This window comes from Microchirus variegatus (assembly GCF_963457635.1).
Source record: "Microchirus variegatus genome assembly, chromosome: 9".
Lineage (NCBI taxonomy): Eukaryota > Metazoa > Chordata > Actinopteri > Pleuronectiformes > Soleidae > Microchirus > Microchirus variegatus.
In genome coordinates, this window is record NC_139810.1 from 5,760,218 (window position 1) to 5,785,672 (window position 25,455).

A 25,455-nucleotide genomic window follows, 5' to 3' on the forward strand; every position below is an offset into this window, starting at 1 on the left:
AGATTACTACCTTTGCTACCAAGATGAAGTCACTCAGTGAAGCCAGTCACGCTTCACTGAAGAAGAAAATCTCGAGCCATCTCGAGGCTAATTAAGTTGTTATGTTCCCCTCTGTACACAAACTCATTATACATGCTCACTGAAAGACACCCTGCAGATACAGAGAGAGAGAGAGACTGCAGTGCTGCCGAGAGCCACAGTGTAAGTGTCACAGGTAAAGAGGCAGGGGGAGCTAACGAGGCACCGAACAAATGAGAGGGCACTTTGTGGGGCACAGTGTGGACATTCACTCACCGCTCCTCCTTCTTCTGGCAGATGCACTCCCCGATAATCTCCTTGATTTCAGGATCCATGACCTTGTTGTAGCTGGCTGGCTTGACTCCCTGAGGAGGGGGTGAAACGGAAACAGACGATAACGTCTTAATTAACGAACAAAGAAGCAATAATGCAAAGGAATGTTTGTGTGTAATGCGAAACTTGGGACTTGAGATGGTGGAGATAATTCTACTACTACGGAACACACACAGAAAACAGTGACATCCCGCTTTGATCCTTTTGATGTGAACGTATCAAGGGCCAAACGTCTGTGTATGTTTTAAAGTGGTAAGCTATGGCTGTACATAGAGCCACGGAAAGGCCTTTGAACTGCGATTAAAGGAGGATGAGACTGAGGAGATAAAGAACTTTCAACTGTGAAGAGCAGCATTGCACCTCTGTGTACAGCCTGCCGGAAATGATTATTGTCAGTTTGTCAGTTAGCCACATGGAGCTGAAACAATGAATTTAGCAATCGATTAGTATTAAAACATGATTTCTGATTGTTTTAGCTTCTTAAACGTGAATCTTATTTTTGTTTCTTTGCTCCACATAAACAAAGAAATCTAAAAACTGAATCATTTTTGGTTTGTGGACAAAACAAGACATTTGAGAACATCGTTATTTCCAGGTTTGACAAACGCTGATCAGCGTTTTCTGACATTTTCTAACATTTATGGACCAAACAATTCATAGAGAAAATAAACGTTAGTTGCAGCTCTATAGCCACAATAAGCTAACAAACCAATATGATGACTAATAGAAAAGCTCCAGGAAAAGCCACGAGAAAATACCGTAATTAGTAGTGCTGGGAGCGTTAACGTTGATGCCGTTAACGCACGTCAACGCATGGCACGTTTCCATGACAACTGACCGGAAAAGGACGAGCGTGACGTCATGTTTACGTGACTCCGGATTGTTAAAAAGAGTCTCTAAAGTAACGCTAAACTTTAAAAACAGAGGCACACATATGCAGTTCACCGGTGAGCTGGTTATTTGGAGCTCTGCTCTTTTTGTTTAATAAACATACCGCTCCAGTTCGACTGTAGGCGCGCTAACCGGCGCTAAAAGGAGCTAACGCAGCTAACTGAGCTAACTGGTAAACGGTGCCTGGACTCTGGTGTCGCGGCATGTAAACATGACGTCTCGCATGTCTTTTTTCCAGTCAGTCGTCATGGAAACGTGTCATGCGTTAACCTAGTGCCCAGCACTAGTAATTAGCATTAAATTGAGAGGCAGAAAGTTTCTTTTATTTATTTATATATTTTATTACTTTGCTCGGTTTTCCTATTTTATACAACTACAGTTTCCAAATTAAAAAAAGGACAGAGTTCGAGTGGGAAACAGTTTGATATCTTCGAGTGGATGGGTCAAACCTACACACAATGATAAATGACCAACTGAAAAAAAACCGTCAAAAATAACTGAACAGAACTCTTGTGTTTCTAGTATTACACACCCTGTTGGCTTAGCCCTGTAGATGTGATCAGCCTGGATCCATGTCAACAGCAATGGAATCTAAAAACCCTCATAAAGCATCCACAGATATCTCTCAACCGACCCGTGCAGCTAAATCTACTTCCCTTTCTTTTGACAGCTTAATGTGTTCACCAAGTTATATCTTAGTGTACAATCTCAAACCTCCATTCTCAAGACGACAACATACATCTGAAGGTGCAGTCGTTGATTTACAAACATCAGCAAACCCAACTCCTCCTCTCCTGAAGAAGCAGCAGCTGTCTTCTCGAGGTCTGCTCTGGTTCATGATGTTGTTTTGTTGTAAACTACATTTAGAACACAGCTGGTCTAAATTTAAATGGTAATTTTTGACTGGTTCTGAACATCCTAAGCACACGGATGGACAGCGAACCAGACGATAATGAGGTAGGCGTGGATTTAGAGGTTTATATAGACATGTTTTTCCTCCGCTGTGGAATGATGTGAAACTATAAACATATGGGCTTGACTATCACTTCTAAAAGGGTTCACTTTTATTGTCTTACAAGCAGGTCCTTCCAATGTCTCATATTCATGTGCAGTATTACAAATGCTTCTGTGAGAATATGAAAACGTGATCTACGGTATATTCCAAATTAACATTCCAACCAATTATGCAACGGAGGGTTGTATGTACTCAGGGAATACTATATACATGTTTTCTTTATGATCAATCTCCTATTAATATCCTGCAGTGGTCTCTACAGAGCACTCTGATATGTGTACAGCAACACTTCAGAGAGCAGCATCTACTGTATAGAGACAGCCGCACTAATATGGGCATAGAGGCCTTTCGTCATTTATCAGCAGGTGAAATGAAGCCAATTCACAGATTAAAGTCAAATTAGTTCATTAAATCAGGAAGTTTATCAAAACTTTTGTTCCCCTCTCATCTAAAAACACTTCGCTTTGTTAGCAGAGACACCGTCATCAAAAATGTGATAGGAAAACAGCCTTTAGGCTTCATCTATATAAAAAGAAAAAAGCAATAAAGGAGATTTCAACTCCCACTGTGACTCCATATGGCACATGAGAGTCTTCACCCAGGAAATTCAAGGTTGAGGATCTATATATGTGTTTTTACTGTTTTTAATTACTTTTATTTGTTTCCTCTTTATTTATTTAATTGTTGTAAAGCACTTTGGATCTCCGAAAGGATTGTTGTAAAGGGCTGTATAAATAAAGTACATTTACATTTATAGAGCAGAACACCACAAAATGTAAAAACTCTGTGGATTTTTAGTGTTTCTATCCACTATATATATATATATATATATATATATATATAGTCACAGATCACTCTGTGACTGGATTCACTCAGTGAAGCCAGTCACGATTCACTGAGGAAGAAAATCTCAAACCATCTAGAGGCTAAAAAAAAGTTGTTCTGTTCCCTTTCTATAACTCGCTTTACAGGTTTATCTTGCCAATGGTATATAAATGTATGTGACACTTTTAAATGTATTGTAAGATTCTGCAAAGGTATTTTGGGTCCTTCACAATAATAGCCCACTTTATTATTTCGACAGATGTTGCTTTAAGGGGTTGACTAATCTTTATTATAGTGTTGGACGCGTTAACCGCGTCAACATTAGCGCATGATGCGTTTCCATGACGACTGACTGGCAAAAGACGCGCCTGACGTCATGTTTACGTGACTCCGGATTGTTAAAATGAGTCTCTAAAGTAACGCTAAACTTTAAAAACAGAGGCACACACATGCAGTACACAGGTACACTGGTTATTTGTAGCGCTGCTCTTTTCCTTTCATAAACGGACCGCTCCAGTTTGACTGTAGGGGCGCTAACGACGCTAAACGAGCTAATGCAGCTAACGGAGCTAACTGGTAAACGGTGCCTGGACTCCGGTGTCGCGGCACGTAAACATGACGTCACACACGTCTTTTTCCCGTCAGTCACCATGGTTGTGCATTGTGCGTTAACCTAGCGCCCAGCACTACTTTATTAGTATCTTTTTACCCCTAAATCACGTATTTCTGAAATATTCTTGAAACATTGTACAGTATCGAGACTCACGCTTGTGACTTTGCGGTAAATCTGAGCCGCGTTCTGGCACTCGGAGTAGGGGTATTCTGACGTGGCCATCTCGAGCATGCACATGCCAAACGCATAGACATCCACGGCTTCATCATAGTGTTCTTCATACATCTCTGGAGCCATGAACTCAGGAGTGCCTGAAGACGGAGAACAGATAGAGACAAGTGAAGTCAACATCAATCTTTAACACATTTAAACGTTCATTTTCAAAGCCTCTTACCGATGACGCTCTTGGCAAAGGAAGCTGCCTTGAGCGTTGCCAGTCCTAAATCTCCTATCTTGACTGATCCTGTGGGTCCAGTGATGAAGATATTATCACACTTGAGATCCCTGTGAATGATGGGTGGGGTCCTGGTGTGGAGGAAGTGGAGGCCTTTCAGGATCTGTCTGCACCAGCTCCGCAGCACCTTGGGCTTCATTACCTTGAAGCGCTTTAAATATCTGTAGGAGGGAAAATCCAGTCACATATGTCTTTCTGCTTATTTGTCAGGATTCATCCGTTGTGATATAAAACACTCACGTTTTTAGCGTTCCAGACGTCATGAGCTCTGTGACCAGTACTATGCACTTCTTCCCTTTCAGGGGCGACTCCCAGAAGTCATAGAAACGGACAATGTTGGGATGTTGTAGACCCTTCAACATCTCTGCTTCCTCCTTAAAACGCTGGCGCTCCACTTTTGACAGCTTACGATCCTAGGAGGAGAAATAATGAACGTGAAACTGTAACCTGACTAGGGTTGTAAAGGGGCAGAAAATCTCAGTTAAATTTTCAGTAAATTCTCATGGGAAGTTAAGCTGGAGAATTTTGGAGCATTCCATGGGAATAATGGGAATTAATGGGAACCAACTGGGAATATAGGGTAATAAATATGAACTTAAGTAATAAGAAAACATCCAAGCAAAATGATACAATTAAAAAGCATGATATTTTGACAGATTTGTCTGTGAGAGGAGATTATGTTTCATGTCACGGCATAGTTACCCTAACTTATGAAGCCCTAAAACTTGCGAACGAGTGGATACGCAAATGTGACCCTTTCTGACTGAACCAAGTGAATCGAGTCAGTGGGAGTCCCAGTTCCATGTGGCATGGATATGTGGCATGTGTTTGTTTTAGTCAAGATTATGCTTAAATATACTTTCCCCTACTATATATTTTAAGTTCCCGATAAAGAGCCAAGCTTCAATTTTGAAAATTCCCAGTTTATTACCTTATATTCCTGTTAATTCCCATGGAAATTTTGAAAATTCCCAGTTCATTCCAATAATTTCCCTTTTATTCCCTTAAATGTCCATTAATTCTCAAGGAAAGTTTCCATCTTTGAAAATTCCCAAAATTTTGAAGCCCTAAAGCAAAAAAATGAAATGAAATTTCCTCTTTATTCCCTTAAATTCCTGTTAACTCCGATGGAAAGTTTCGATCCTTGAAAATTCCTGGAATTGTACAACCCGAAACCTAAATTTTGAAAATTCCAGTTTATTCCCCTAAATTCCCATGGAAAGTTTCCATCTTTGAAAATTCACAGAATTTTGCAACCCTAAACCTGATCTATATTTCTATTAATGTCTTTGCTTCAGATGAACACTCAACATTGTTGAAGGCATGTCCCTGCACAATTTAGAGGGAAGTTGGTGTCAGTCTTGACTTAAAAGGACCACATGTGAATCAGAGATAACAGTCAGTATTTTGTGTGTGAGAGAGAGAAGAATCCAGATCGGTAGCTTTCTCAAGCAGCAACAATGACATAGCTTTTCTTCCATCCTCCATGGATCTAACATGGAGTCTGAGTGGAGAGACAGAAGGGTGACAAACCACAGCTACAATGACTCCACGGGGGAAATGAGCCCAAACATTAACATGGCCACACCCACAGCACACTGCAGCTAAAGGTTACATGTCATTGATCTTTTCCCCCCACGTCTTTCTCCTTCACTTGCTCGCTCACACTCATCCACTACCTTTGACTCTCCCTGCAGCACCACCCTCCGATATCTGCAATCTGTCTCTCTCTGCACCCCTAACAACCAACCACTCCCTTCTCCATCACCAAACATCCCACGCACACACATTCACTCACATCCCTTTCCTCCGTCTCCACACTGAGAGAGCACGTTGCTCTTGCTCGGGTGCAGAGGGTTTCTTCTGCTGCAATTCCCCCGTTTTTTCTTAACCACCACCGCAACAATTTATGTAACAAACAGATGCGAGCATGGTCTGAAAGCATGGTCCCACCCCTAACAGAGACAGACTACACAGGCTGGGGAAAGGCGATGATGAGCACACAACTGAGCGATATATCTCTAATCTTTTTTAATTATACGACCACAGTGAACTCGCTGCGAGAGGAACTGCAAACGACAGCCTGAATAACCTAAAAATGAAGAGATATGTGCTATGACGCAATATGTTGAAGAGTAGAGTGACAGAGATAAAGCACACTGTGTGTGTGTGTGTCATATCAGGTTTTGTGTGCAAGTGTGTGGGGGGTGGGGATTTTTCACCACACTCTTCTGAAGTCACATGAATAATTCAGTTCTGCAGAGAACCCTTTTTACTGAGGCAAGCTGAGCAATAGAAGACAGAGGCCGGGGGCCGCCCAAGTTAGGCTTTTCCCCAAGTGTTCCTTGCTGCAGAGCAGCAGCAGCAGCAGGAGCAGCATATGGCCTGAAGTCTACCTGAAACACAGGTTTAAAAAAGGAGATGCTGAGGAATGAGACAGACAGCCAAGATCTAATTTTAACCCTGAAGCAGTGCAGCTTTTCCTGCCTTTAAGCAACACTCCCATCTCCACATTACTCCCCTTTCATTCCATTCTTATAATTTCCCCATCTCATCTTTAAGAAAAATGTTGTTGCTTTTCTTGAATAACGCACCACAGATCTTCACACTTCCACATCTCCAGTTTCCCCCGCTCAGTAGACTTTCAGGCTCCTGCCACATTCACATGTAGGTGTTGCACAGCATGGTTGAGATGCACACACAGATACATATGGATACTGAGACAATGGGAGAATGTCACTCCCTCTGGCTGCATTCTTCTGTCCCAGCCCGGCCGTAGAGCTGACCAATTTATCTATTTTCGTTTTTTAAATCAAAATGTGAAAAAATACAACAAATATCCAGCCTCGAAACACAGCAGACATTTTCACGTAATAAACAAGCTATCCAGCAGAGGGTGCTGTGGACACAGCTTGGCTTACATCCATGTCCTTGTTGTTTATCACAACAAGACAACAGTGGGTGTTATGTTGTTTTGAATCGTGACACCAAAGCATCTGAAAAGCGGTTCAGGGAAGTATTTTTGGTGCTACACCACAGATGGAAACCTAATGAACAAATCTGCAGACTCAGCTGTTAGCCTAGTTGTTAGCCTCACCACGGCTAATAGCGAAGACTATTGTGGTCAAGTCTAGAAATTTGAAAATCTCACCGTTTACTTCAAGTAAACGGTGAAGTAAAAGGCTCATACTTCACTGTTTACTTTTCAAATTCTACAACAAGGACGACAACCGAGAGGAGATACCTTTTGATGGTATTATAATTCATAGCAATGACCTACCACATTTCTAATCTATCAATCTTATCTTACTTAAAAAAATAAATAAATATCGCACACACGAATCACAAATGCCCTAAACTGAGTCCAAGGGAAAACTCGGCCCAAACCCATGTTCAAACCTGTAACCTACGCCCAATACAGTCATGCCCTGCATCCTTAGCTAGGCTAAGGCTAGCCTGACATGTATAATACAGCATTTAGAGCCGTTTTTATTTATTTTTTGCATATATGAAGAAATCTCTTGAAACAATGCCTTGTTTACAGAAAACCTTTTAAGAAGGAAAGGGAAAAACACAGAGGGAAAGTTGTGTTTCAGTGTGCATAAGGCCAAAGTGCTGCTTCAGTTTATTTTACTAAAAGAACCACAACAAGTAGGCTAAACTCAGCCAACATAAACAAACTCCACCAAAACCTACGACGAACCTGACACACAGTGTATCTGACGGGCTCGGATCAGGTTTCCTCTCTCTCTAATGCACAAATAAGAGATAAAGGAGGAAGTGAGCTCTTTATTATGTGTGTGAAATCAAAACGGTGCTGTGAACAGACCCATGTTTGTATTAATTTTTATAATCCCATCAAGCTTACACTTAGTCAAAGGGAAGGAAAGCCACCTAGGCAACGTTAAATACACACAGAGAGCCACACAGGGCAGCAGCAGCGACAGAAAAATAGATGGTGACATTAGCAGGAAGCAATCCATAAAGCTATGCTCAATTCTGCCGCCTCCCACTACATCTGTGTGCTGTACTCTATTTGTTGCCCAAACCTGGCACAGCACACATACATCAGAAGAAGATGCAGAAACAGTGGGCCTCTCTGGAGGGGACCAGGTAATAGATTAAAACATTAGTCCTGGGAACTCTGCTGAGCAATATACCGTGTAATTGCTCAACTATGCATTCAAATCAAGTTCCTGACCTAATGTCACATGTCATCTCTAAAGCATCCTGTCCATTTAAGTATAAATAACCTGTTAGAGAGGAGAGATGACTGGAAGCTCGGCTACTTCACCTGAGAATCTAAGAGTTGACAAAGCAAGTACTGTATGTCGATTATAACGGCTTAAGTTGGTTTGGAACATTTCCTCGATTCATCTTTTTGGTCCATTAAATGTTATTTTGACAAATAAAACGGCAATTAGTAGGCATAAAAGTTATGTCGTCCAAAATTTGACAAAAGTCATAACAAAGTATGTCATCCAAAATTTTACAAAAAAGTCATAAAAAAGAACGTCGTCCAAAATTGTATAATTGTTGCAGCCCTAGTCTGAATAACTGAAGTCACCTGTAACAAAGTCCCAGCAAAAGAGAATATTTAATTAACCTGTGTCATCCCTCTTTCTACTTATATGATTATGCACGTTTTTGGTTTATAGGCATGACGCTTCACATGGATCACCTCCTCTCGATTGAAGGATACGAGATTAAAATAAAATGTTGTTGCTGCTGCTTCTTATTAACAAATCAAAGTCACAGAGAGAGCAGCGAAAACATGTGCAACACAACACAAATCTGTTAAATTAACAGCATTGGTGTGACATTCTTCTCCCCAACACACGCAAAAGACTACGCTTACAGTAAGAGAGCTCTGCAGGCATGTCAAGGGAAGGATTTACCATTTAATTGGACATTTCTGCCATGAGCAGAAGCATAAAAACAGCAACAACTTATTAGGTAAGTGAAGAAAAAAAGCACAAACTCCAACTGTGTGACAAGCGAGTCAAAACATTGCATCACTGAATGATGCAGCCAACTTCACCCGCAGTAACTACACCTTTTCTTTGACAAAAAAAATATAAGTAACACTGGGACTCAGAAGGATACAGCAGCAACTAATTATTCACTAATTGAGTCAAACTGTTCCCTTGTGGGAAAGAGAGAGCAGTGGGGTTGAACAGGCCACCTCTCACTTACTGCTTTCTCCTGAATGACTTTACTACAATGAAGTGCTGTATCACCAAAACATGAAATACACTGATTAGCAACAGCAAAAAGACCAATAATGGGGTTTTAATGTTGTTACTGAAATACAGTTTGTATATACACAAGGACTGTATTGGAGTTCAAATTAAAAGTTCTATAAGTCGGCACATTCATGTAAGAAATGGTCAAATTTACAGCACAAATCTTCAGTACCAGGCCCTTACACAAAAACTATGGGATATCAGTCTTTTCAACACCATTAACTCACATCTTTCTTGAGGGCAAAACAAAGTTTAGGTACTTTTGTTCGTGTAGTTCAAACAATTAAGGTAAAGCTAAGGTGGAAAGAACACACACATATATACATAGACATATATATATATGTCTATGTATATGTGTGTATATATACACACACAAAATGTAGTGGTCTGGGATCAATAAACCAGCGGGAACCAAACCAGCAAAGTAAATGTATAGGAGTAAAAGGCTTCAGCATTGGTCCCAATTACGGCAGCTAAATTACACTTTCTCAAATTAGTCCGTCTCTACAGCTTTGCTTTCCTAATTACCGATTAGTTACCTCATTAACTTGACCTGATTCTGATCTTTTGTTACAGCAACCACATTGGAAACATTCGTCAGGGATTTACAATTAAAACAGCTTGAAGATCTAGACAGGTACATCTAATATACTCATTTGTCTCAAGAGATTAGGCATATATCTAACTTCAGAACAAGTAGCAGTAGACATCAAATGATGGACGTAATGGTAAAGATTAGATTTGTCTATTTGTTGTTTACGCAACCATTATTCCGACAACAGGGCACTGTCTTCCATTCATTGATCAGACTAAACAAAGTCTTATCCCTAACCTTAACGATAACCAGTTAAAATTTAAACCAAACCTTACCCTTATAATTAAAATTTTGGCACTACTTAAGAGTTTTATCTTATTATTTCGATATTACAACAATGACGAGGATATAAGGAATCGTGGCACATAAATCCTTGTTGCCAAGGTGAAGGAGGTATGCTCATTTCTTTGGCCACTGTGCCACCTCACTGCACCCATCCTTTATAACCAACGACTACTGCTGTGCGTCTGCTGCTGCAAAAAGAGCTGTTGCGGAGCGAGCCATGAGCCAGCGGCCTGCCCACAGCTGAATCGTTCCCCATCCATCACGACTGCAGGAGGCACTGGCCAGCCTCAGCGCTGGTCAGTGGTCATACTGTGTTATCTCTGTTTAGTGTTACCGTCATGCTGCCACTATGAGTGGAAAGCTATGCCTTCCAGCACTGCTGCTGCTGGAACAATGGTACACGGCAAGGAGGAGGGCAAAATGATGCATTAAGGAGGCTAAAAGTCAGGTTCTGCTTGTAGTGAGCCCAGAAAAACAGGAGGAGGACAGATTACAGGAGGTGACGATGGGGAGATGCATGATAGACACTACCACACCCTCAACAAGGAAATTAACAGGACAAAAACAAACTATTATGTCACTGCTCAGCTTAGAACTAGAACTGTATGAACTTTACGTGGCCTTTAAGTTTGCTGCATGAGTATTAAAGTGTACAAGCTTTGTCTGGCTGATTGTGACCAGGAGGAGTTAGCCAACGTTACAGCACATAAAACCTCTTACAGACCTCTTTCCTGTCACAATCTTAATGCGTAGGCTGACAAACAGTCCTTTGACAAAAAAAAACAAAAAACAAAAAAAAACCTGATTACACACTTGCCTCGTCAAAAGACCAATGCTGGTGCTTATGCAATCACATTGACAACTGCCAACTGATCGCAACCTTGATTAAGCTCACATGACGCAGGATTTTTGAGGTCAATGCTGATATCACAGTCTGAGTTTTAAGAAAAAGGCAAGTCCATCCTTCCATTTTCAACCACTTTATCCCCTTGAGGGTTGTGAGGGTAAATGGAGCCAATCCCAACTGACAAAAGGCAAAACACAGGACATCCATGGACAAGTCACTAACAATATCATTCTGTCTCTCAAATTTGCTGAGCCCTTAAAGAAGAAGACGGTGACAACAGACTCACTGTCAACTTTATTACGCACTAGTTAAACTGTTTGTTAACTCAAATATCTAATCAGCTAATCGCATGATGGCAACCCAATGCATTTAGTCATGTAGACTGGGTCAAGATGACCTGTTGAAATTCAAACCTGGCATCAAAATGGGGAAGAAAGGTGACTTTGAACATGGTGTGGTTGTTGGAGCCAGACAGGCTTGGTCTGAGTATTACAGAAACTGCTGATCAACTGGGATTCTCTCGCACTACCAACTCAATGGTTTACAAAGAATAATCTGAAAAATATCCCGTGAGTGGCAGTTCTTGACACAAAAAATGCCGCGTTAATGACAGAGGTCAGAGTAGAATTACCTACTGGCTGGAAATTATAGAAAGGTCACAGTTACTCCAATAAACACTTATTATACGACCCAAGGTACGTAGAAGATCATCTCTGAAAGCACAACACAGCAAAAACCTTGAAGCAGATGGGCTACAACAGCAGAGGACCTCACAGGGTGTTATTATGTGTTCTGGCGTTCAGTATATGGCACTGTAATGCTGAAACAAACCAAAAATGCCGAACAAGACGTACAGAGATAGGGCAATGACATGATCGTTGACCCAAAGTTACATATTGTTGTATGTGAAAATGCAAGGGTTCTCTGGGACCCGTTTTCCAAAAACAGCATTAAAGGGCTCCCAAAACACTTAAAAAGATGATATGATACAATCTATCTCAGCCTAACACCAGCCTTAACCCTATCTCATGTGTAAGGGCTCTCAACCAATAAAGCTTTGTTTCCACCAAGTGGAATGGTTCGTTTTTCCATTTTTTGGCACCCTTCCCTTGGGTACAGACAGGCTGATTGGGCGACAGTGAATGTAACTCTTTTACGGCTAGTGTTTCTTCAACTAATGCAGTATCTTCTCATTAAAAACTTGACGTCTTGTCAAGACAAACGGCCACAAACCAAGCAGACAACAACACGCTGGAGGAGTTGGACGGCGTGGTTCGTTGACGTCACACCGTGTATCTCGCCGACGTGGCCATCAGACACAGCCCAAACTCAGCCTATCAAGTAAAGGTACGGTTCGCAGTCAAAATGCAAGCCTGACTCAGGGCTTTACAATTCCAAACCATACTGTACCATAATGGAAACACGGCATAAGGACCAAATCAAAACGCCTGACAAGAAGCAGTGTCTAACTAGTGTGTCCAGCAGCACCTAAGGGACAACAGCTGGTGGTGGCATATTCAACACACAAACACACACAGACTTAACACACTGAAACGCACCATACCAGCTACAAATAGCTGTGGTGCTATGATACCCAGGATGGCACTGAACGCCCATCCGTCCTGAAGTTTACACAAGTGTTAAATATTGTGCTCAATGCCCACGCAAATCAGTCCAATCCAGAAAGGACTGGTAAAAACCAAGAGTACGGACGGTAAGCATCAGTAATGATGATGTTTGGAGCTGGGAACAAGGTAGAGAAGAATGGCGAACTGGGTAGAGATGTCCCGAGTCACAAGGGCAGCTGTGCCAATTCCCCCCTCCCTTGACCATTTTATAAGCTGCTGCAGTGTAGGGGCACCGAGCCAGAGGGACAGTCTTTATTCAGCATAATTCTCTAAAACACCACACTGGCAAAACACAAGTAAGCCTTTTTCCCGTGCAAGGGGAAACTTGAAAGCAGCTTCATGTCTTCATTCCAGTGGCGCCTTCACATGAATGATTATAAAACAAAAATCTGTGGAATGATATGTTCAATTCTTCTCTGCCAGCTGTTAATGCAAATACTACTTCAACGTTTTGGTTAAGTTAAACTTAAGCAGCAGGATAAGTTAGATGCACACTGCTGGACAATAAATCATCACTCGCATTACTACAAAAATATGTCATAAATTTGTCAGGTTTCACAGCAAATGGAAGCCAAAGCAGGAGGAGAATTTCTTTAGGAGCAAAGACCCAGTGATTAATGAGAGAATAAGAGCGGTGCTGTCAAAGACGGGAGTGCGGCTTGGGCTGAATTTTTATGTTATGAGAATGACGATGAAACTTACAGTAGACTAATAGTCGAGTTGTGAACAGAGATAAATCAAAAATGAGTGCGGGGGACTTGAATCATCTTTTTTTTTTTTTTTTTTAAAGCTTTCAAAAAATAAAAGTGAAGAAGCAGCATTTTTAAACATATTCACCTCCTGGGGTAGTGTGGACAACACATGCATCTCAGAGCAGAATGTATGCATTTAAAACAAAAATATAGTAGCCTTAGGCAGAGGATAGAGCATGCATCAGTTGCATGTCAAACAGACTTGCTCACCCACTGTGATTTAACCTAACATAATCTGAAAAATGTTGTCACAACCCAGCCTGACCCCCCCAGGTCGCAATGGGCTTGGGTTTCTATCCACTTTCTCCTCGAGACAAAGTAAGAGAAGTTATTATGCGTTTCCCTGTTTACAGGGATATAGCTGTAAATTAGCTTATATTGTTGTTTTGTTTCTAGAGGAGTTCCTTCATTATTCTTTTCACAGATTTTTCATTCATGTTCTGAATTAGCAGTGACCCCAGTACTCGTTCACATCATATTTCTATCTATTAGTATTTTGTGCCATGTCTAGTTTCTTGTTTTAATTTGTAACTAAATGCCAAAATCTTGCTGCAAAACAAAACAAAACTACCTACGGGTATAAACAAGGTAACTTGAACCTGAACATATAGCTATCTCTGAACCAGCCTGAAAAATGCACATTGTCCCCGTTAACTAAAAATATATATAAAAAATATCTATTTTATAAATATAATTAAATAAATAAATAAATTCATTAACTAATGAGTCAATTTGCATCCCTTTTGAAACAGTAAGATGACATCATGATGGATGGTTCCACTGGGGCACATGTAGTTTAAGTTGTGTAGCTATACACATACAAGCAAAATAGCCAGTAACAGGACTATTTACCCATACCCATATTTTTTTATCTGGTACACCTCTGATCATAAAGACCCTTTAGTGTCAGTTAACCAAGTACAAAACCAGTGCTAATAAAAGCCTCTAAAATGACCACATGGCCTCTTTTCATCTCATGCAGCTGAATACAAATGAGTCAGTCGTCCTTATTCTTAGGTACCGCTGAAAAAAAAAAAAAAAGATTCCTGCACAAAAGGAGCTTTACAAATGAAATCAGCTGTTAATTACAGTTTACCACTACAGTGACTTAAGACTGTGGTGCTACAGTGGGGCCATTTGTGACTGCTTATTATTACATAAATAGCTTAGTGATGCAGAGGTAAAAAGATAAAGAAAAAGTAACAGGAAGTCTTAATTCCTCCAGGTTGATTCATAATATATAACCACCTTAAATTCCAAAAGCTTTTACAAAGCCTAATGAGCTGTTGTGACACTTTGTATTGTTGGAAGAATGAGGGAGGTCAAAGGTCGTTCAGTGAAATCTTAATCAGCTCAAGTTTAGACTGCAGCACTGTCGGTAACCTGGAGTTGTGCAAAATGTCATATGTTGACATAAAAGCCACAAACATAACAGCACAGATTGAAACAAGACACCAGACACTCACTGCTGGAATATCTATATCTATTTCAGACAGAACGAGGACTGACAGAATTGTATGCACAACTGTTTGAGTACTTCAAACACACTTAATGGATTAGTTACAGTCCAACTATAATAAAACATGTGAAAAAGAAAAATGTCTGACCCATAAATACACACGACAAATGCAATTAAAAGTGCACTCAGGAAAAAAAAGAGGAAGAGAAGGCACACTCAGATCCTCTCCAAAAATGGATTTAAATACAGAACTAGAATTCGCCATGACCTTTAAAATGACAGAACACATTTGACAAGAACTCGCAGCTTCACTACATGGATACATTGAATTTAATTTTAGGTCTTATAAAAACATTCTAAATATTCTAAATTGTCCTGTAAAGACTTGTACTTGTGCCACATTGAGCCAAATCCTCGTGTTGGCTCTTAAAAATGGCCTTTCGCCAAACGTGAACTCTACGATCACTTGTTGTTTTTATATACTTCTACGGTCTAATGTACAATTTGGCTCTTGCGTGGTATCATTAACAGCCCTTTTGTGGTTGCGTTAATTGAATTTTATAGCTCCATTCTAGCCTTTTTCCAAAACTATAGAACGCTGATATACAACCATGTATTTATTACGACAAATGTAGCTGGCAGTGGTGTTGTAATGGACTACATTATGTTTAAATGTGTTTCTGATATTGTTTTCCTCTCCTGCTTGTAAAAAAACAAGTGGGCCAAGAGTAGACGCCTCTCAATGAAATGCACTCAAGTTCAGCTCCACTGCAAAACACTTAAATGAATACGTCTCTGACAGTTGTCTTTCATTTGTACACATACATTAACTTAAAGTAAAAAGAAAACGTTAGTTTGATGACATCTATTTAAGAGAATGTGAGATTAAGACCATGGTACCAGACTAAACCAACATGCCAGGTTATACCATGTTATATACTAAGGGATAGGGAGATCAATATAATGATACCATCTTTGAAATTCCGAGATTGACTTAGTCTTATTCAAAGCACTTTATTTCAAAAGAAGACTTAAATGTCCAGTCTGTAATATGAAGGAGGGTTAAGTGGCTTAAAAAAATGTAATATACTACCAATAAGTATGTTAATGAAAATGTATAACTGCTTTTAAATAAAAAAATTAAAAAAACATTTGTTTTTTACAGCCTTAGGACATATTTTTCATACTGTACCTACTTTACAGAAGGACCTTGCTTTACGAAGGTCGCCAACTTGGGTCGCACTGTTTCTACAGCAGTGTCAATGGTCAAACACTTAAACGAAGGCTGACAAACTGCAAAAAAATATCCTCTCTGGGTATGAGAACGGCCACTGACAAATTTCCTGACACAATTATACACCCATTCCCACTAGACCAAAAAATAAATAAATCCCAGGTTTAAATATTGTTTCAAGTCAGTGGGAATGATTAAATGACTCAGCAATGGGTGTTTTTAAATCATCTTTGGCACCAGCTGGCATCACTACTAACATAAGACGAAGATGAACACGTGACTATCGCCATCGTCTGCTCTTTTTTGCCAATAATTCGCCATTTCCAGCACCACGTTATGAAGCGTCGTTAGCATAGCTGTTTAGCAGCATAGCAGCAATTACATTTGCAGTGATCCTTAATTTTAAACACAATGGAGCTTTAAGATCTAACCACCCTCTATAGAGTGTGTATATTTCCTAAAACTAGACTCTAGAGCTGTTCCCGTCTTGCCCTTTGTCCCTCAAAGTCCTCGGTTAGCCGAGTGACACAGAAGCAGAGGCCTGAAGATGAGGCCCACTGATAATCCAGTGTTATTGACAGCCACTAGGTCAGGCCACCTTTGCCTTCCTGGGCCTCCAGGCAGCAAATGGACTGTAACCAATGACCCAGTTGACCCTTTTTCCCCCCATGTGAGCAGTCAAAGTTTGGGGATTGTTCAATGGCTTAAAGTTTACATGGTTAATCCAAAGAGACACGCAACACTCAAATGTACACCAGCATAATCTACTCTACAGAAGCACCGAGAACCAAGATATGAACTTGTGTTGTAAGTTTGCGTTGTTTGGTCCTGCAAAAACCCCACACACAGGATGCTTTTTATATCATTGCCTTGACCATTGCCAGATCTGCGTTCACAGACTGACAACAAGATTTAATCTACAGAACAACAAACTTCATGCCAAATACCACAGAGAAGTCTGCGGAGTAAACTCTATCTGCAAGCGTGTGTACACAGCATTCAACACTGAGATTAAAATCTATCCACAGAGGCACGACTGGCAGAAACAGGAAGTTTCCAAAGTTTAAAAAATAAATTCCATTGAGCAATAATAGAATGAGACGAGGCAAACAGAAGCGAGACAAATATATTCCTGCTCGACAACGAAGAACCCGTAATATCTTTCGGCTCAAATTAACATCCTCGCATGAGCCAGAGCCATCTGTGTTGTGCCAGCAGCCTGGCACAGAATCAGAGATGTGAGGGGAGACGGGCATGGAAGGAAAGGGTCAGTGTTATGAGAAAGAGAGGGCGTGAGGAAAGGGAGAATAAACACAGCACCAGATTTAAATGTTCAGGCAAGACGAGTCATGTGACCGTTTGAAAGACAGTGGAAAATTATAGCCTATTATAATCTCTTTGTGCCTCACCGGACACTTACAACATACAACCCGTGTTTTCTACCACAGTTTACTGATAAATGTGCAGCTGACATCGCCTATATGCAACATTAAAGAGTTAAAAGTTGATTAAGATGCTTTAAGGAACGGCGTTATGGAGGACCAAAAACGACAAAACAAACAATAAATAAATAAATGCAGATACAAATATAACAAAGTCGCTAAATTGGCAACACTGCCAGGCAGTACTAGTAGATGGGATCACATCTCTCTCTAACCAATCCTGCTTCAGACTAATGTTAGCACCACCCCACCTCATTAACATACGGAGACAGAAATAAATGTATGGAAAAAATAAATAAATAAATGTACAAATAAATATATAAATGTATAAATACCTCAATAAATAAATATATAAATACATAAATGTATACAAATATAAATATAAATAAATAAATAAATAAATGACAGAAATAGCCATTTACATGATTAAAAAAAAAATGTAAACATTTAATTTTGCATTTAAACATTTATAGATTGATTGTTTTGTCATTTTTGGTCCTCCATACCGTTATCTTAGACAATAAAGTGCAAACACCAAATGTGGTGCCACATTTTAAGTAAATAGGGGATTTTTCACTTTTCACATAACATTTGCAGCAACCTTCAAAAGCCAAGTAAGCATCCGCTAGAGACACAATGTATGTGCATTAAAAAGATTTTCTATGGGAGTTTCTGTCATAAGATAATATGTGACCAGGCACATTGATGGCGTTTAGCTAAGATGAGTAAATGGAAAGTGACTGCATAAATATTGCATATACTTAAAATAGCAATTAAATCTCTTGAGGGGAATGGGAGACGGCCATCTGATTGATTATTCCATGCCGAGCGCAAAACGCATCCATGATTAGTTAAGAGATAAAGTGCATAACTTGTTTGAAACCAGAGACTGGTGCAGCAACTTTTAAAAACTGGGATGTGGACACACCCTAAATACACACACATGGTTTGGTGTAAATGGTTTGTGGTGTGAATTAAATTAACAAATACTCCTCCTTGATAAACCGATTAAATAGTTTACTTTTCTAGACGGCGGATTAATTAACAGATCACAAATAGTTCTGGTGAATTTATGAGGGCTCTTCCTTAATCAATGATTCTGCTCCTGATGAACAGCAGAGTGCTCTAATGAAACTCATTAATCAGTTCAGCAGAGTGTTTTGTTTAATGTTAGCATTAGTCTCAATAGTTGGTTTTTATTGACGACTCGCGGCTGGCTCTAAGCTAAAAAAAAAAAAAAAAACATTGTGAGGAAATGACAAACATTACATGACGATTTGCATTGTGATTAAAACAGATTATTGACTGACCACTAGAGGGAGTTTAAATATGCCTCACTGGGGGGAAATAAAATCCCACAAATTGTTTCCTGTTCCACATCCTGTTATCTGTGGACTCCAGTGTTGTCACACTGAGGGGAAAACGTCATCAGCCAAATGAGATAATCGTGTCGTCTCTCGCTGCAATTGTACTCATTCCGAGCCGATTGTCACACTATCTTTTAAGCTCTTTGAGCGATAAGATGTGTCACTGCCTTGTGATGCTACAGTCATCCAAAACAGGTTTAAGCTCTATTCAACGCATCGAGCAGGACGCATTCTTCAGTCCCTCCTGGTCAGTGACACGACATGTTTTCAGGATCCTACGCGACTTATTCGCCGAGGCCGCGGACCCCGCCACGCGCTTCACAGCAGGCTACAAACGCACTTCAGCTGCTTCCTGTCTGTCTACCTCCTGTTGCACAGAGGGAGGGATGCAGCAAGTATAGCACAGCTCATAACATGCACACTCACATGCTGGGACAGAGTTCACAGACGTATCCCTCTGGCTCTGGTCCCTTCAGTAACCAGAGTCAGTCTCATTACATTAGCAGCTAGCCTGATGATTAAGGGGGGAAAAGAAAGGGCAAAACGACTCTTTCAACTATTTTAATCTGTATCATGAAAAGAATAACAATTCGCAGTATAAGTTTTCTTTCTTTGAGGGCCCAGCCATGCTCACTGTAGTCCCCCCTTAAGCCTCCTGAGAGAGAAAGAGAGAGGGAGCGAGAGATAATCCCTGCTGCAGTCTCCAAGTGATGCAAATAATTAGTTAATACCTTTGCACAGTCTAAGCTGCTGATTTTCTTGTGTCTGAGCAACACAAGACAAGATTGACTGTCCTCGTGTGTGTCTGTGTTTGCAAAAATGCTGATCGCAATGCTTCACCGGTGATAGCCGTCAACCCACGTCAGCAGCTAATGCTTGTCAATCACTATTCCTGAGTAAACCATTTGTGATTTAGTGGTGGTGGTAACCCATTTGCAACTTAGTGGACTCTCTCATGAGACCCTGGTCTGATTGACAGCCCCCTGAAGACATCACCATTATACTGCTGTGACGTGTGAACCTTCCATCGACACAGAGCACCGGGAGAGAGCTTCCCTAAGAGTCAGGCAGGCAATCCATTCCTCCACTGATGACTATTTAACTGAAAGTATGCTTGGGCGTCACAAATACCCTATTCTCACTGGTCAAAACAGTCCAGTCCTGGGTTTTAACAGGTTTTTCAGCAGCTGGAATGTGTTTAATTAGCATTTACTCCTCGGCAATACGACTATGCAATTGACTATAAGCACAAGGTCTCTTGCTGGTTTTCAATAAGCCAGCCCCAGCTATTTCTGGTAAGCCGTCAGCCAGTCATGCAGAAACGTTCTACAGTTGTTGTCTGCAGAAGTTACCGGGGGAGTGTTTAGCAACAAATTATAGATTTGTGCTCCACTTTTGTCACCTCAACAATGCTCAGCTTCAAATGCCTTTTTTCCTGTTAGGCCATTTTGAATCCCTCAGGGTTAACGTGTACAACTACTGAAAGACAATGTTTAATCACAAATGTTAGCTTAAAAAGTCGACGTTTCCCCTTAACGACAACCAACAGAAATAAAGGCGCTTGCTTATATTCTCATTTAAGTTTTATCTTCATCAGCTTTACATTTGACTGCGATGACTCACTTCCGGCACAATGCTACAACGCACATTTATCTTCCAGCAGTAGCCATTAAAGTTTGTCACGAACCTTAATCCCAATTTATACTTCTGCGTAAAGTGCTCTGCGTAGGTTACGCAGAGACTCTGCGTCGACGCAGAGACTGTCGAAGAGCCTCTGCGTAGTCTCCGACTGCACGAAATATTTTTTAAGTGTCCGTCACTCCGTCAAGGGACAACGGAGACGGCAAGAGCTGCGATTGGTCCTCAGGACAGGCTGAGCGAAGCTGCTCTGTGTCGGCTCACAGTGTGCACCGCGCGTGCACAGACGCAGAGCTGATCCCCGCCGATGCCAAACTATAAATACGTCATATCTTAACACACACAGCACATGTTTAGACTCTAAATGGCCAATTTCTCGCCTCAAATTATCTTAAAGCCGTTTCTCACAGAAAAGTGAGAAACGGCTACTGTTTCAACAACAACAGTCTTTCTCTCTCTTTCTTTCTCGGACGCCATTGCTCACTGTAGCCTGAAGCAGAACAACCTTGCGCAGCGACCCCTTCTGATCGGGCGGGAAAATGCAGCGCGTGTCTGTCACCACGACGCAGAAGTATAAATGCTCGAGGCGTCTCCGTGGTGACGCAGACGGATAACGCATACGCAGTCGGAGAATTATAATGTGGCCTTTACTCTTTACAACAGTGTTCAATATCTTTTTATGTCCTCAACTGGATCAATTAAAAGATCGATTGAGAGAGGGGCCGAAGTAAAAGATTAGTGCTGAGCATGTTAACGCATGACGCGTTTCCACGAGGACTGACCGGAAAAAGACGTACGGGACGTCATGTTTACGTGACTCCCGATTGTTAAAATTAGTCTCTAAAGTAATGCTAAACTTTAAAAACAGAGGCACACATATGCAGTACACGCAGGTACGCTGGTTATTTGTAGTGCTGCTCTTTTCATTTAATAAACAGACCGCTCCAACGGGGCTAAAGGTGCTAGCTAACGGAGCTAACTGGTAAATGGTGCCTGGCTCCGGTGCCGTGGCACGTAAACATGACGCCACGTGTGTCTTTTTCTGGCCAGTCGCCATGCGTTAACGTATGTTAACATTGGCGCCGTTAGCTGCCGCAAACATGCCCAGCACTATAAAAGATAAAAAATGATAACCACTGTAGCATTTTCACTGAGTTAATGAAGGTGTCGTTTTATCTTTGTCCCATTAATTTTCAGCACATCCATGTCACAACTCACACACAGGCAACTAGGGGGTGAATAAAACACTACAAAACAGACAAAACACTAGCAATGAGAATGCCGTTTCAGTTTCAAAAAGTGTGGATAAAAGCATCTTTAGAGACCAGATGGACAGCAGTGGTACATTACCTGCAGCTCACACCAGGCAACCTCCACCCAGGTGTCAGTATCCAGGCCCTTGTAGACCGTCTTGAAGGAGCCTCTCCCCAGCTCAATGTCAAACTTAAGGAACCTTCCTCCTGGAGACGTGGAGACCGCTTTCATCTCTGCCTCTTCCTCGTTCTCCTCGCTGGCTGCCTTGACAGTGGATTTGGCGCCGTCATTACAAACAACATTTAAGGCATCTCCACCTTTTTCCTTCTCCTCGTCGGCGCTAGCACTCTCTGTCGCGCTGTCTTTTTGGATACCCTGACTTTCGGTACTGGACCCCTCTTGAACACCCCCACTAGTCCCCAGAGTCCTGTCCACTATTGTCCGTAGGTTTATGTTCAGGATCTTGTTCTTGTTATCACATTCAGGCGCTTCAAACGCTTGCTCGTCCGGTTCTGAGAACCACAGACTTCTCCTGATAAACTTTTGATGCACGTTCCTGTGATAGCTGGACGAAGGGTACGCGCTGGGGTCGCTCCCACCCCTCACGACTGGGTCAAAGAGGTTGATATTACCATCACCCATGACCAGCTCACGCTGAGAGTTGGGAACTGATGGATATTTCAGTTCTTGGTGGCTCCCGGAGTATGAATTCGACTCCGGATCCATTGTGATTTTTAAAGTTTGAGTCACTTTGGTTTCCAGGTCATTCGAGCCATGGCTTCACTTCCCAGCATGCAGATTCAAAGGCGGACACCTGTAGGGCCCAGGTTTGCAGCAGAGGCTCCACGCGACACTGGAATTGATGGCACAGACGAGGTTTTACCCGGTATAAACGCTGCAAAACAAACGATGCCCGTCAGTGAAACAAAATCCAACAATGACCAGCGTGTAAGACAATACTGACGCTATTATATGAACTGCTTCCGCCATTATGGTGGTTTCAGTAAACAGGTGGATTAAAAGACAAGGAAATGTGTTAAAACAGCCGTGAAAATCAAGCTCGTGTGTATATGCTTTCAGAAAAATACATTCACAGGTGAACTCATGTGACTATTGTCATCAAAAACATTACTTATATTACCATAATATGTAGCACAATGCTTTATTGTTGCTAAAGGATAAATATTATTAATAAGATGTAGTGGCAACTTAAAATAGGACTATGGTGTCAAGTTAGGCAGTATTTTCAAGTTATTCATGTAAAATAGGAACATATTTTTCCAATCACAGGCAGGAAATAATAATTAAACTAAACTACGGAGCCCAGATAGGGTGCAATTTTGCATTTCCTCACAATACTTTTCCATTCTCTTGCAATTCCCTCCCCGGTGCTACCCAGAACTTGCCTCAAGCTAACTTGCCGGCTGGGGAGCGCCAGGAAGCAACAAAAAAAAACAAAAAACAACAAAAGTTGTTCCAGCTATCTCGCTCCATTAATTGGAAGGGATAGCCGGAGCAAGTGCCTGAGGCACATGGAAAGCTGGGGGAGCTCTGGCTAGCAAAACTTATTGTGAGGGAACGCAAAAGTTTAGTCTAAAAATATTTTAGCTCCGTACTAAACAAAATACTTAATAAAATATCCATTAACTGTCCATAATAAACGTTCATGTGCAAAATTGCAAAGTAAACTCAATCAAAAATATATTTTTCATACTTATTTCCACAGTGAAACTCATTTTACTGCATTCATTTTTTTGAATGATTTCTCACGGTCCACCTGCGGTGCCTTCTGGGCCCACCGGGGGACCGCGACCCCACACTTTTTTGAGAGTCACCGTTAGCAGAAAGCGTCGTCGTTCAGGTGCAGGTGAAAGCACGAACGACTAGCCAAACTGCATCTCACGACACGAGTTAACACTAAGTTTGTCATTTAACGAGGACGTTTTATGAAGTTTAAATTCACCCCAGCATTTACAAAACACCCATTCGTCTTCACGTAGTGGAAACAGATGCTACTCACCTACTTCAAAAAGGTGAAGAAATGCGGCAGCAGCAGCTCCTCGCACACACGAGCTACCCAAACACACAGAGCCAAGTCCACGGTTTGACAGTGGAGGAAAAAAAAAAAACCACGTCACTTTACAATAAATTTGCCGAACGTCCACGACATTAGGCGCACTTTAAAATCTCCATATCATCCTCATTTTCCGCGACAAAACAGCCCCTTTCAACTCTCTGTTAGCTAACCCAAAACTGGCTCCATTGTGGCACCGGTGGAAAGAGGACGAGTCTATTTTATCTCCTCCGGGGTCCCCGCATCCCTCTCTCTCCCTCCTTCGGTTGGCGACACGAAAGATGTCGAGTGTCTCCGCTGCTCCTTCGTGTCTTCTCTGCGTGCGTGTGTGTGTGTGTGCGTGCGTGGAGGGTGTAGTTTTTAAAAATAAAATAAAAATAACACGGGCAATTCGTCAGCCTTTCACGGATATTTATTTACGTGTACGACTAGCTAAGCACCGTCTCTTGTCGCCGTCGTTGTGTGAGTGAGAGACGACACCGGCGGCGCGAGGCGCTTCACACAAATGTGCTTCCCATTCAGCTCGCGCTTGGTTCCACGCCCCTGGTAACGACTGTGGGCTCGTCCAATCACAGAGCTCCCTGGTAAAGACTGTGGGCTCGTCCAATCACAGAGCTCCCTGGTAACGACTGTGGGCTCGTCCAATCACAGAGCTCCCCGATAACGACTGTGGCCTCGTCCAATCACAGAGCTCCCTGGTAACGACTGTGGGCTCGTCCAATCACAGAGCTCCCTGACAGAGAGAGTCTTCTGCTGCTGCTGCTTTTCACACCAATAACTTTAAAAAAAGAGACTCCTTACTGTATATAAATTATGTAACACATGAATCTTCTGCAAAATGCTCCCCCACAGCTTTCACCATCACATGAAACAGACAGAGGTGGATCGATTAATCTATAGACCAATTAATCAGCCAATATTTGCATATATATATACATACATAATATGTTTGTATAATACATTGAATTCACCTTTTATTGCAAAATGTGCACAGTGGGCTTCTCAGTGTGCACATTTCAGAAGACATTCAACCACTAAAACTAATCTTTCTGTTCAGGAATGCAAGTAAATAACTATCATTTGAATACAATCTTATTCCAGAAATAATAATGTGCTTTACTTGTTTTTTTTTTATTATTGTAAACCAGTACATTTGAAAATTCCTGGATAACAATAATAATTATACTTTACCCATTTTGGTTAAAGAGCTTCTACATATGCTGTTAATTTAGGGCAGCTGTATTTTTTTTTTGGGGGGGGGGGGTCTAATATATTTGTTAAGCACTGTGTGTGTGTACATATATATATATATATATATATATATATATATATATATATATATATATATATAAAAATACACACATATATATGTTTATATATATATACACACATATACATATATACACACATATATATATACGTATACACATATATAAATATACATATATACTTATATATTCAATAGGCTGATTATTTAACACTTTA

At 41.1% G+C, this 25,455-nt stretch overlaps 1 protein-coding gene across 1 annotated transcript in view; it reads right to left on the reverse strand.

The window, feature by feature from the left end:
• The window catches only part of LOC310931780 (serine/threonine-protein kinase WNK2), a gene marked incomplete at both ends in the record, with an annotated part of 49,776 nt that extends 27,154 nt beyond the window's left edge, over window positions 1-22,622 (reverse strand). The window contains 5 exons of the mRNA XM_083895009.1: window positions 295-383; window positions 3,849-4,006; window positions 4,090-4,310; window positions 4,390-4,562; window positions 21,993-22,622. Coding sequence (XP_083751135.1) covers window positions 295-383; window positions 3,849-4,006; window positions 4,090-4,310; window positions 4,390-4,562; window positions 21,993-22,622 — 1,271 coding nt within the window. The remainder of the gene's footprint in view (window positions 1-294; window positions 384-3,848; window positions 4,007-4,089; window positions 4,311-4,389; window positions 4,563-21,992) is intronic.
• Between the last annotated feature and the right edge of the window lie 2,833 nt (window positions 22,623-25,455).